Source organism: Saccostrea echinata, unplaced genomic scaffold, assembly GCF_033153115.1.
Source record: "Saccostrea echinata isolate AGI-Se365-2 ecotype Australia unplaced genomic scaffold, CSIRO_AGI_Sech_v1 ptg000002l, whole genome shotgun sequence".
Taxonomy (NCBI): Eukaryota; Metazoa; Mollusca; class Bivalvia; order Ostreida; family Ostreidae; genus Saccostrea; species Saccostrea echinata.
The window spans coordinates 19,561,435-19,575,009 of NW_026889751.1; the positions used below are offsets into that span (position 1 = coordinate 19,561,435).

The 13,575-nt window shown below is 32.6% G+C and overlaps 1 protein-coding gene across 3 annotated transcripts in view; it reads left to right on the forward strand.

The window, feature by feature from the left end:
- The first annotated feature begins 1,622 nt into the window (after positions 1 to 1,622).
- LOC133173920 (uncharacterized) overlaps positions 1,623 to 13,575 on the forward strand; it is a 42,255-nt gene continuing 30,302 nt past the window's right edge. The window contains exons 1-8 of one of the 3 annotated variants that reach the window (XM_061308988.1): positions 1,623 to 1,754; positions 3,185 to 3,292; positions 5,432 to 5,494; positions 6,128 to 6,166; positions 8,015 to 8,139; positions 8,599 to 8,800; positions 9,348 to 9,445; positions 10,640 to 10,857. In XM_061308988.1, coding sequence (XP_061164972.1) covers positions 1,629 to 1,754; positions 3,185 to 3,292; positions 5,432 to 5,494; positions 6,128 to 6,166; positions 8,015 to 8,139; positions 8,599 to 8,800; positions 9,348 to 9,445; positions 10,640 to 10,857 — 979 coding nt within the window. In that variant the 5' untranslated portion in view covers positions 1,623 to 1,628. The remainder of the gene's footprint in view (positions 1,755 to 3,184; positions 3,293 to 5,431; positions 5,495 to 6,127; positions 6,167 to 8,014; positions 8,140 to 8,598; positions 8,801 to 9,347; positions 9,446 to 10,639; positions 10,858 to 13,575) is intronic. The other 2 variants (XM_061309002.1, XM_061308995.1) reach the window with 2 other exon arrangements.

The following is a 13,575-nucleotide window of genomic DNA, read 5'->3' on the forward strand; positions in this document are numbered from 1 at the left end:
AAAAATGGGTCAAATTTTGAGGGCATGACCCTCCAACTTACACAATCATCACAGCTGTCCTCTGAGGTGGTGCCCCCCCCCCCCCCCCCCAGACTGTGGATGTAAGATCATTTGATCATGTGATTTATCCTTTTATTCATGTTATCATAGCATGTGTAGTGGTAGAGTTCAGTTGAATTTATATTTTTGTTGAAATTTATGTATAATATATATTATTATATCATATATATTAATGACATCAACAGTAAAATTCTATCACTAAAGTCAACATTTCCAATGTTGAATTTAACGATTTGGAACTTAAAGCATAAAAGCATATCAGATATTGCATAGATTTAACAAGAATTTAAATGGACTTTTGCTGTCAGAAAGTCACTAGACCTCTCTGGGCTTTATTTTGTTTATCAAAAAACCCCAAAATAATCAAGGTGATTCAAATAATGGATCAATTCATTTTATTTATTTTACAGAAAAGCTGAAGGATTGCAAATTGAAATAGACTCAGTTACAGTCTAAATAAACAAATTTATTTAATAGTGTCTTATTTAATAGTGTCGTAAAGTTTCATTAATTTCTGAATTATGAATATGATGACATTTTTGAAAAAAGTATCTCTTTGTATGCTTACTGAAAATACATTTATTGGGTGTGCAGTAATGATTGTGTTTTAATGATTGCATGAAATAACAACAACTGACAATGTGTCAAAATTTTGTCAGAATATGAGGTAAGGTGTCATTTTGTCAGCTAGCTGGTACATCTATTTTCTTAGACTTATGCTATACTTTCATTCTGTTGGGCCATAACATTAAAAATATGTCATTATTCCACACTCCATACAAACAAAGCGGTACATTCAAGATTACAGCAGTTACATAGCTAATACGTAGAGCTAGTGTAGCTAGGGACCTAACAAGCATTTTATTCGTACAGTGTGTTCAGTAAGCCTAGATATCTAGCTAAGCCAAGCAGCTAGACTAACTGCAATGATTTTGAACACAGCCCTGCCATTTAGTCCCATAGTAGTAAATGTCGGCATTGTTTTTGTCAGAACTCTTGACAAAGAGAGGTAACCTCAGTGATTCATGCAATACTGGTGAGCATTGTCTCATTTCATTCTGCAGTATAATCAATAATGCATTTTCCGATCAATTTCTATTCTTCTGGAAATTCAATAACAAAAAAACCTTGAAATGAAGAGATATTGTCGATAAACTTTGGTATACTTGAGCCCTATGTCTTGAATAGATATTACCTAACTCAAATGTAAGTTTTTAAATACAATGCTGTCCCCCAAGATGCCTTGATAGATATCCCAGAAGTGTAAGGGCCTTTAAATTAAATCCCAACATGTAGATATGTCTGTGTGTTTTGGCATTATGTGTTTTGTAAGCAATGCTTTGTCATTTAGTACTTGATAACCATTTGATATTTACATAGAACATAGTCAAATTAAAGGCCTTACTTTAAATTAGTGGAATTCTTTTTCTGTTTCTTCTCAGATCAAACCAATGGTAGTAATTGCAAGGTTTTACGCATTGAGATATCATGGAGTTTTTTCAAAAGTGAAATGATTTTGAGGATGTAAGCTGCGTTGCTGGACCAAGTATATTGAAGAAAGTGAAATCATGATGCGGGGTTTACACCCTTCTAATGCAGGGGAACTCCCTATGACCCGGAATATGCCATTTTCTACAAAAACCATGCCTAGCAAGACACACAACCGCAATATGACTGGAATCTATTTAGGTCTTGTAAGTATCATGCAAATTATTTAAACTATATACCAACTTTCTTCCATTTACCATATTGTATGTGGAATTTCAAATTGCAAAGCTCAATCAATTAAGTTATATCTATTAGTCATTTATTGTTTCTAAGATGTAAAAAAAAAATTGAAGAATATATATATTTTCATTTATGATGTTAAATGCTGTTTTCCTCAATAACACAGAACTCACAAATGTTGCATGATCATGTACAAAATACATTGGTTGCACTATCTATCCTTAGGTTTTTTTCTTTGTAAAAAAAAAATGTGAATGAAAATGAAAAAAAACTTCCCCTTGGTATTATTATTTTGGTTCCAAAATCAGATATTTCTAGATATAGTGAAAGTATTGTGTAAATGTATTTGCAAATACTTGACTTGTGTTTTCATTAAATTTCTTGTGTTTAAAGTCAGGAGCAATTGTATTTATTAAGAACTTCACAAGACCTGAAATTCACGAAAACATTTTAAGTAGTCATACAAACATTTTACTTATTTTCCATGACAAGATTAGATTTAAAAAAAAAAACACCATTCATTTTTCAATGGAATATTTAGCAAACAAGTAAAGTTAACATTTTTAACCTAACAAGCCTCCAGTTTTTTAATGCAGAAAGTAATTAATCAAAGTGAAAAATCATGAGAAAAAATTTTATTTGATTTTTGTGAGTACGTTGTCTCTAATCAAGAAATGCAATATATCTACAGTCAGAGTAGCAATGTCACGACATAAATGTGTGCACAGGGTGCAATATATATCTATAATCCTTGTTTGGTGACATGCAGGTGCCTTATTTACTGCAATAATGGCCATTGAATCCCGAGATAAATGTGTCATAAACGTCTTTTTGATTTATCAGGCTACCAGGTCTTGAGCCACTTTGAAGAAAATCTTTTATTTCTTTTTAAGGCCTGTGTCATTTTATATTGGCAAGTTGTCATTTGTTTGTTATTAACATATGTGTGAACAAAGTCAGCCACGACTTAAAAGGCAAGAAAATACACCTCTATCTTGCCAACAATGATATGATAGCTAGATACTGTCATGAAAATATTTTGGTGCGAAGTTCTCAATTTACCTGTAATGTGAAAGTTAATACATGGAAGTCTTAATAAAGATTTGAAAATATAATTAGTAATTTTTTTGTTGTATATTTTAGTCTTCAGACCATGCAGAGTTTACAGACATGTAATTAAGACATGCTTAAATTTATTTTGATGATGATAAGATTTAAAAGAATGAAATTCTCTGTAGTACTAAACAGTATTTGTTTATTGAAGAATTTATGTTTCACAAGTGATTTTGTATCATATAAAAGACAAGAGCAAAATTTTTAATGTGACATATGATTTAACCAGCATTAATGGGCTGCTACAAATTGTAGAAATGAATATTTATTCTTTGTTAAATAGGAAGGCAACATTAAACCTCCAGCTTCAAGATCACCAAATGTCCCAGTCATAGCCCGGGGGAGAGGGATGTCCCAGAGGATCAGAACCCCAACAGAGCAGAGACGATATGTAAGTGAGGGATACTGTTATGAAAGAAAGTGTTATATTCAGTAAAGAGTAGACTCTATATTCTCCATATAGAGAAACAGTCAGTGCTCTGCATCGGGCAATATTTCATCCCTTAGGAGCTAACATATTCAGTGTTGCCCTCAACCCCAGTCAATATTTGTATAATATTTGAATATATTAAACTGGTGAATCCTGTGATAGAAATCAAATCATTAATCAAGATAATTTTTTTTCTCTGAATGGAGTTGTGATGGTAACTAAAAATACAGGTAGACTATTCTGTTAATTTTTTTAAGAATGCCACTTCACCTAAAGTTTTGGTCAGATTTCAATGAAACTTGGTACATAAGGAGACTATACATTAATTCTATATGGTAAAAGTTGGTTAGAAGGAATTAAGTCATAGGTACCTTGAATTTTGCTTCCTTAAAATGATATGTGAAGATAACAAACAGTTATCTTGCTCAAAAGTCCAATTAAACAATACAAATTGTATGGAGAGCAAACAGTCAGACCACTGCAAACATCAGAAATGGGATCAGGTGCCATGGAGATCGAAGTAAGCATCCCCTGTTAACCAGTCACACCTGGCATGCCCTTTGTCATGATAGGGTAATCTAGTGATATACGTTCCAATCATTGATTATAATCAAAAATCAGTTGTTGGTACAGTCTAAGTGCTTGATTATAAAAAAAAAAAAATTTAATTGTATTTTTTATCAATGAGCATTAGATCTATTTTTTTGGAATGCAAGATTTTAGCTATGACTTACCTAATACACTATAAAGGTGCTCAAAAATGGCAGCTTATTTACCAATGCTGGGTGCACCACATGATAATATATTGCCAAAATATAAGAGTCTAAATTTGTACCTGATTTTTAGTATTTCTCTAGGTTGCACTGTTACCCTTACTTGTAAAGAATGAAAAGTTTACAAGGACAATTTATGTTTGTAACAAGAGCAGAAAAAGTTTTTCCACTGAATAAATTTTAGGTTTCCCTAATTAATATGATCTTTTCTCTTTCAATTGTTTATTAGGCGTCTTCATATGAGTGAAAAATTCTCGAGAGGGACGTTAAACAACATACAATCAATCCATCGTTTATTATGAAATTTCTTGTTTTCTGATTATAATCCATAATTAGTTAGTTATAGAAAATCTAGCTATCTTCGATTAATTCAAATAAAATCCTTGCCATTTCTCACCACTGGGGTAAATGGAAAAAATTCAGTATGAAAATAATGGCCTAACAATTTGTGTGACAGATGTTAGTCAACATTGGACCTAAATAAGACAGTATTTGCAAACAAGGTCATGTATCAACCACAGAATTTGCGAAATGTTGACTTTTAATGAGATTATTGATACCTTTGTATCATCAACTTATTCTTTAAATGAGATTCTTTTTATATCCATATGAGGACTATTTTAAAAGTGAATTTTTTTCCCACTAGATTCAAAATTTAAAGTTTTCTTATAAGCAAGATTTCCATATAAGGAAATTCTTTGTAACTGATTTAATTGTATATATTCAGGTTCCTGATTTTTATGAATGCTGTTGCCATAGTAACTAAAAGTAGAATAAGCTGTTAAATTCTTAAAATGCCATGCTTCTTTTAGTTTGGGTCTGATTTAAATAGAACTTGATACAAGGTTAGAAATCATCAAGATAGATATTAGTGTTAAAATGTAATGCTCACTGAAAAAGTGGTACAAGTCAAAAATGCAGCTTTTCACTCCGACTTCTCTCAGACTGTATTAGAGCTACAGTCTCATCAGAGATTTTTGCTATAGATAAAAAAAAAAGAGCATATCAAAGTTTTTTGATTGGTTTATCATCTGACTTCTTTTTAGACCTACTAAGGACTGTAAATGTACTTATTTTAGCGGTAATAGTAATTATATAAGTAATTTAAGTTATAAGTTATGATTTATGTCAGCTAATTTATATATATATATATATATATATATATGATATAAACTAAATCTTGTCTATTTCAAGACTGAAATGCACTAGTTTATGATTGGGTTAATCAGCTAAAGATGAGGACTGCATTTAATTTTGAGTGCAGTAATATATGTACATTTATGGTATTTTGACATGGAGACTTAGTTTTAAGATTTTATCTTTACAGAAAATGGTGGAACAGTTACGCATTAAAGAAGAGAAGAGGGGATTTGTAGGACAACCACTCAAGGTATGAATCCTACAGACGGGGAAAAAGAAGGAGGGGGTATTATTGTCATTCAAAGAATAAAACCAAGGGAATTCTAAGGGAATTGGTAATTAATGCCAATTAAATAATAAAATCGAGAGACTTAGTAGGAGTTGGTAATTATAAAGCCAATCAAATACTGAAAGCTCAAAACTTTTGAAAGAGGTGGAATTGTTATCATTAAATGTCATTTCTAGGCTCATTGATGTAATGGCTAACATTTTCATTTGAATGCCGAAGAAAAAATTATATTAGAATTTTAAGTTTAAATGTCAGTTAAGGAAATAATGAACATGACTGACAAGGAAATTAATCTTTTTATGAAATTCAGCATATTAAGGCCAAGGTTTTAGGTATAAAGATTGGCCATTGTTATCACTTTAATAAAAGATAGCTATGAGCGTCAACCTCAGCACCAGCTTGTATATATAGCAAATTGAAAGTAAAATGTGAAAGACATTCCTCCAAATGAAATACTAAAATTCTGTTTGTGAAAATGAATTGATAAATTCTGATTGGGTAATGAATTACTGTGTAACTTTGTCCTGGTGTTGAGTCTAATCATGTTTCACTGTTCATAGTTTTTAAGTAGTACTGATTATTTCCCTTTTGTAGAGTGCTAGGAGGTCACATTCAGCCTTTGACCCAGAGGAGGTACAAAATTTGCATCCCCTTTATTGAATTGCATGTTTTTTCCCTAAATTTTGTATGCATGTTTTTACTAAAATAAATTTGATTTTCAGTTTTAAGTTTTTCGAGACTGCAGATTTAATGCAGCATTCTTAAATTGTGTGAGGCTTGGGATGTTTCAACTAAAATACAGGGAAACAGAATATAACAAATGTTGATGTAAATTTTTTCGGGCTCATATCATCTACTGTAACAGACCCTAGGGAGCTTTTATGATCAAGGTTTTTCTGCCATGCATTCATCTGTAAACTTTTCACATTTGAAACATCTTTTCTCTATACAGAATCACTGGACCACTTTTCAACTAAACTTAGCACAAATATGCACAAAATACCAAAATGTATGTAAAATCTGTACTGTATTGCAAAGGTACAATTTACTCGAATCTAAATGAGAAATTGTTGTTTTTTGCATAATAAATGAGAAAAAAATAATCTGTGGATGACTTCCTCCCATGAACTCTTAGACTGCAATTTACAAGCATATTAAATGAACTGAGATTTCTTTTTTTTTTAATTAGGGTATACACCAGATAGGAAATTTAAAAAAAAATTAACAAAAAAGACTGTTGTTGTTTAAATCATGATTCCTGGTCCAGGATAAGTCCTAAAAATGGTTCTTAGGCATTGAAAATTAGTTTTTTTCAAAGTAGGAATTAAACGTAACTCAGGCAAGCATTGTGGCCTTTAGGTCTCTTCAAAAAAGAAAAAAAAACCTTTTTTCTTTTTCTTTTCCTTTCTTTTTTTTTTTGGGGGGGGGGGGATAAGTTTGAGTCTTTTTTCAAGAACTCTATTTGTCAAATTAGTACTAATGTCCTAATAAAAAATGATACCTACCTCTGACATTTTCAATAAGAAGAATCCCTTCTATTGACTTAAAAAATATACCAGTACACAGTAATATTTTTCATCAGAATGCAGGAAGCTAGGTTATATATAATAAGTTAAGCTTTGTATTCATGGGGACAAATGCTGTAATAGAAAGTTATGTACAGCCTTAGATATTGTGCATAAGTACAACCAAATTATTTCTTATAGTTTATATACACACAGAATGCATTGCATTCAAAAATTATTTTTAAGAACATATAGGAGTTGAATATAAAAATTGCATTAGTTTTATTACCTTTAAATCGAAACATGAATATGATTGTAGATTATCCCCCTTTTTCATTAGAATCAATGGTGGTGGTGTGCATGAAGGGTTTTATTTGATATATAGTGAATTTAACACATTAACTTGAGTTTTATGACTTTTTTTTTTTAAATTTTGATTTAAAAGCTTTAATTCGTTTGACATACTTTTTTTCATTCCCTAGTTTTTTCATCACAAATTTATAGGTTTGTTATTTGCATGTTCATATATTGGTACTCTAAAGACCAAAAAAAAAATGAATCCACTCCATTAACATTGTATTCATCTGCAGTAGGATTCTGATTTTGCCCCACTATGAATTTATCTGAGATATATACATTGTAGTGTCCATCATGTCTCTGTCCTCCCAGCATATATATTTATCTGTTCCATTTTGCACTAGCTTACAGAGAAACTATTTTAGATATTTTCATCATACAATGATATATATTCGGTAATTCACATGCACCTCATTTTGTGACATTGACATTCTCTTTATCCTTGACCTCATTTTTCTGATTCTGTTTTTTATTCATTTTCCTGAATATTGTTAGAAATTCCCTTGTACGTCTTCATTCTAAATATATTTTGGTAAGAGTCCTTTCCCCACATGTGTTAGATGGACAATCTTAAAATAAGTGATTATTTTCAAATACCTCTGTTGTGTGTTGTTTACAGAGGAGGAAAGCCGTGGGGGCTCCCGAGATTCTCCCCCCAGCAGATATAAGCCCGAGGACTGCCGCAGCCAGAAAATGGGGCCCAGGAAAGGCAGTGGACAGGAACCATTTTTATGACCTGATCAAGTTAGTCCAAACTTACTCATAACATTATTACCAAAGTAAAAAGTCTTAACTTACGTGTACTAGTTCTTTAAGATGCATAACAAATCATGTCCAAAATATAATTTTTTTAGAATTCAGAGAAAGATTCAGAAAAATTGTCTAAGTACTGTTTCATTCATCTTTGTTACACAATACATTTCACACTTAAAGTGCAAAAACTTCGAGATAACCGAGGGCTCGAGATATCTAGGGTAAAATACTTAAAAAATATGTGGTTAGGAGTTCCCAATCACTTCGACATATCCATGGTTTTCGAAATATTTATGTTCGAGATACCAAATTTCAACTGTAGTTAATCAAATGTTTTAAAGTAGGACAGTTGTGAAATATGGTTATAATTAATATCAAATTAAATTCAAAGGAATGACCAATAGTTCATACAGTGTTACATGTAAAATAACATATTGTCCCTCTTTGCAGAACGAATCCCCGCAACTATACAGTGGTGGTAAATAATGGAGTGACACGATCAGAAAACCTGTCTGGACTGATGAGTTTTTCCATGGATCATCCGGACGGTATCCCGCAAATGGTGGACACTCTCGCTGAAGAGGTCAACAGAATCTCAGCAAAAGAAGAGGAGGCAGTAGGCCTGGAGGAATGTTTCAAGAAAGTCTGCAAGGTCAGCAAAAATAGGTCATAACAAGGTCATCAAAATAGGTCATGTCAAGGTCAGCAAAAATAAGTCATATCAATTAAGGGTAGAAAATATCATTTCAAGGACGGCAAAAATAGGTCATATCAAGGTTAGCAAAATAGCTAGACATAGCTAGACATTTCAAGGACAGCAAAAATAAGTATCACCAAGGACAACAAAAATAGGTCATATACCTGTTTCTTTTTCCTTGGTAAAATGTCCTTGGAAAATTTGTTCTACATAATAATCTTTTGTATATTTATGATTTAGATACAGAAAGACACACTTATGCATCATAACAAACACAAGTTTTTCTGGGAACTTTTATAATTAAATTTACAATAATATATAATGCAGGATGATTATGTCTCAGTAAAAAGCTTAGTGTGACTAAAGATTAACTTTTGTTAGAAATAAGAATGGTATGATGTATACCCATTCTGCACTGTATGCTGTTATCAGACTTATTTTTAATCCTTGGGTCAAATTTTTACTCAGAATACAGGTTGACTATGAAGTCGTCTTCTTGCAGGGTAATGTGGAATCCCTCCAGTCTTTATTTCCGTACAGGAAACAACATTCTAGTCTCCAAAGGGAACCATCCCAATTCAGCACAGGATTTACCGTCAGGTAACTATGCAACAATCTTATTCATAGAGACGCTTGTCAGGTAATTACCCCGGTACACAGCAATCTCATTCATAGAGACTCTTGTCTCTGTTTAAGTGAAAGACATGTATGTATAAGAATTAATTTTTTTGATTAAAAAGTATTCATGTAAGAGAGGCCAGAGTTTTACATGTTGATGGTGCTAAAGAAAAATTGTCTGTTTATTTGTGTTGGATTTAACTGTGTCTTATTTTTTTTATGTCTTTGGATATTTTTGTATTAATAAATCGCCTTAACATTAAGTTTTCCTTCATTTATTAACAGCATTCTCTCCTCCGTCTCTAGGCAACCATACTCTTGTCCGATTCGACCCCCTAACACCCCCAAGACTAGACCTGGAACCTCCTCCACTATTAAGAGGGGTCACATCATGTATCGGAGTGCTAACTCAGCTCGCAGCATCTCTCTTAGCTTCACTCAACCTGTGTAGTAGAATCTTGGGCAATCGCCTTTGTAGTAGTTAGTTTGTCGTGTGAATAAGAGTTACTTCCCTTTGACCATATCTATAAGCTGAACACCATTTTTATGATCATTTCATTATTTTGGCATTTTCTTCATCAAGTTGTCATCACAGAGGCATCCAGTGAAATCAATTCCAGGTAACTCGGTCTGTGATTGGTGTTTGGTGTGCACAAGCTTTGTTGTTATGGTTACAGGTCTGCACAGTCCAATGGTAGCAGAGCCCTATAGGTGACTAGTGCTGACTATGCGCACACTGTTTTGGATGAATTTTTTTTTTTTTTAAAAATTACCAACAGGTGGTGGGGAGGCATAGAAATACATCATGTTCCTTTCTTGTCATCTGGTTCTCAATGGAGGGGATGGGTTTTTTTCATTTGTTTTGATATTCTAGATTAGGAATATGAATCTGAATTCTCTAGGTTTCTCATGATTAATTACCAATTATGTTTAAATGTAGGTATATTGTACTCATGATGTAAAAAAAAAATATTGAAAGCTTTTATCATACACTTGAAAAGTGATTTTAAATTGCTTGTAACATTTTTACATTTCCTCTATTTTGACATAAATATCCACAACAAACTGATAAAAGCTTCCAAATCAGTAATCTATAATCTACAGGTATTGTATATAATTATTATATAATTGAATTTTGATTTTTTTTTCTATATCTCTTATGTATTTTTTTTGCAGGAGTTATAGAAATCCAAACCAAGCAGAAATCATGGCCAACTTTTCTGAGGGTAATTCACAGCGTCCCCGCACAGTGCCTGTCGACTCTACACATAATCGCCCGATTGTTCCTAGTCCATATTTCTTCCGTCACTATAACAACCCTTACAATAAGCTTAATACTAGTGCCTCTAGTGCCAAGTCTCGCAAGTCTGCTCCCTCTCACATCAATTTTGATGGTAAGTATAAATTTAAAAAAAAAAAAATAAAATTTAAAACTTCATTCAGTATTGTTTAAAATACATCAAATCCATGGTGACTATTCTTACCCTGAGGAGCAAGACTGTTCATGAGTTTCTGATGATGCCTAAAGTATAAATGAACATATTATGACAACAAACATGTATTTTGTATATTTCTACATACATGTATTCTGTATTTTTGTTGGTTGTGCAGATGTATGTCATCCATCAGTTGTAAACTTTTGAATATTTCAGTTTCTTCCTTGAACTGCAGAGCAATGTCAACCAATTTTAGTTTATTGCATCTATGAGTAAAGGGGAACCAAAATTATAAATTTCATGGTCTCTGCCTCCCTGGGGCTTAAGGAGTGTGGGCAAAATCAATGTAATCTTCAAAATTCTTCTTTACTCCTGGACATCAAGCTGGTCATATATTGAAATTAATTACAGCAAAACATGCTTATAACGAAGTGCTTGGGACTGATGATTTTTCTTCGTTATAAGCATAATTCGTTATATCCGTTAAATTATAACATATTTTAAAGTCACGGGAAATGAAAATGACTTTGTTTTAAGGGTCAATTCATTATAAGCGTGTTCGCTATAAGCTTGTTTTACTGTATACAATGTACCTTATTTTCTTTACTCCTGAACTTACAAGAGACAAGTTGCATGAATATGATAATGATTATTGAGTCCTCACCAAGCTGTTAAATATTGTCTTAGTCAGGAGTTCCAGTTCCAGATGGGGCCAAAGTTATCTTATCCTAAGACAATTCATGATACTCAGGTGACCATCAAGGTCTACTCAGGTGACCATCAAGGTCCATAGGTCTCAATCTCTCAGGTTTTATAGCTTCAACAGTCTTTGAATGAAGGGGTGGTGGAATCAACATAAATTAATTTTTGAAACCTAGATCTTCTAATGGAATCTGAAATTATGTATAGTTTCTGTTTATTACACAGTCCTAATGAATAAATTTGCTAATGGGACACACAAAATCTTGAAACTTCTGTGAGAAAGTTAAGACCATATTCTCAGGGCTATGGCACTGCTTGTCAATGAACTATAACAGATGAGAACAAGAGTTGATGAGGAGGTCAAAGCAGTGATGAAGAGTTTATAGGAAACATGTGCTTATAAGGGGCTAATAATGTCATTTACCTCAGGCCATCTGTCATCCAGGAGAGTCAGAGAAAGCTGGTTAATCAGGATAAATTTTCTATTCAGAGAAGAAAAAATCCCAGAACTATATAATCATTAATAGTCCATATCTTAACTGACCTGAGAAAGACATGGATACACATTGTACAAGCAGGTGTCATTGACTGCATGAACTATATGTACTCACTATGTAAAATGGGCTAGATACAAGGAGGCTACATGTAGGTATGGGAAGGGGGGTGGGTGGGAGAATAGTACATGTACCCAATTTTGCTCTGAAACAAAACTGAGAGTTTATTTCTGTAGAGATTTGAAAATGAAAAGTGCCAACACCCAAAAGCAAATCCAGCTATTACTATGACTTTAAACTTATATATTAATTCATTCAAAACATGTGTTGTACATGTACTGGTAATTATTATTCATGTACATTGTACATGTATTTAAAGATTCAGATTAGATGTAGTGACTAGTCATGTGATAGTCATGTGATAGCACATGTTTGTCATGTGGTGAATTGTAATTGCATGCTTATGCAGCTCTAGCATGATTTAGAACGAAGTTTTACATTCTGCATGGTGTTTGTGATTTAACATATCAGTGCCCCTTTGTGTGTGTGTTTTTTTTTTTTTTGATTTTTTTTTGTTTGAACTTTACACATGTACTGCTTTATGATATTCAGAATCCCAATTTTTATCAGCTATATATATGTATAGGAAACAATGGAGTTAATTATATATATTCATTATTTTTTTTTTTAAACAGAATTAAAAGCAGATAAGTAAAACTTGCCATCCACAAAGAATTGTAGTTCTAGTTTGAATAACCTTAACCCTTGCTTTTCTGAAGTCCAGTAACATTGTAGGACAAAAGATTTGATATTTACAATGGGAGAGCAAAATCGGGGGGGAGGGGGGGGGGGAGGAGAAACTTTGGGAGATGAAAACAGGAGGAGATAACTCTTACCACTTCTAATTGAATCAGTTTGTGATTGAATTGAAATAGCGCCACCCAAAAAAATTTTAGTACCGGTAGACAAGAAAGAGCTATTTTAGTTTATAATTTTGCTATTTTTAAAGTTTATTACTTGGAGCTTTGGAGGTTCAGCCTCTACAATATGGTGGCTGCACAATTTTTATGATGTGGGATGCAAAGTATAATCATGTTACCCTTCCCATTTGTATAATTAATGTCTTGGTATATTATCTCCACTACTTTTTAGGTACAAGCAAACACTCCTATATCTATAAAGCGTGTTATATAACCTGATATCATCTTTAGTTATATTGCTTTCATCTTTCTTATATATATGTACAGGAAATGGTAGATATAATCAACCTATGTTATCTGATACGAATTAATTTTTTTTCATTTTCCTCAGCGATACTAAAACAATCTTGTTCATGGGAATGGCATGAACTCTTTAATGGTGATTGCTTTTTACTTTGGAGATACAGCCACCAGCCCATTCTAATCTAGAAGCATTGCTTCTGCATGGCATAATGCTTCTGTTTCCAAAATGTCACGAATTGTGGAGATTTCCCGTCTCC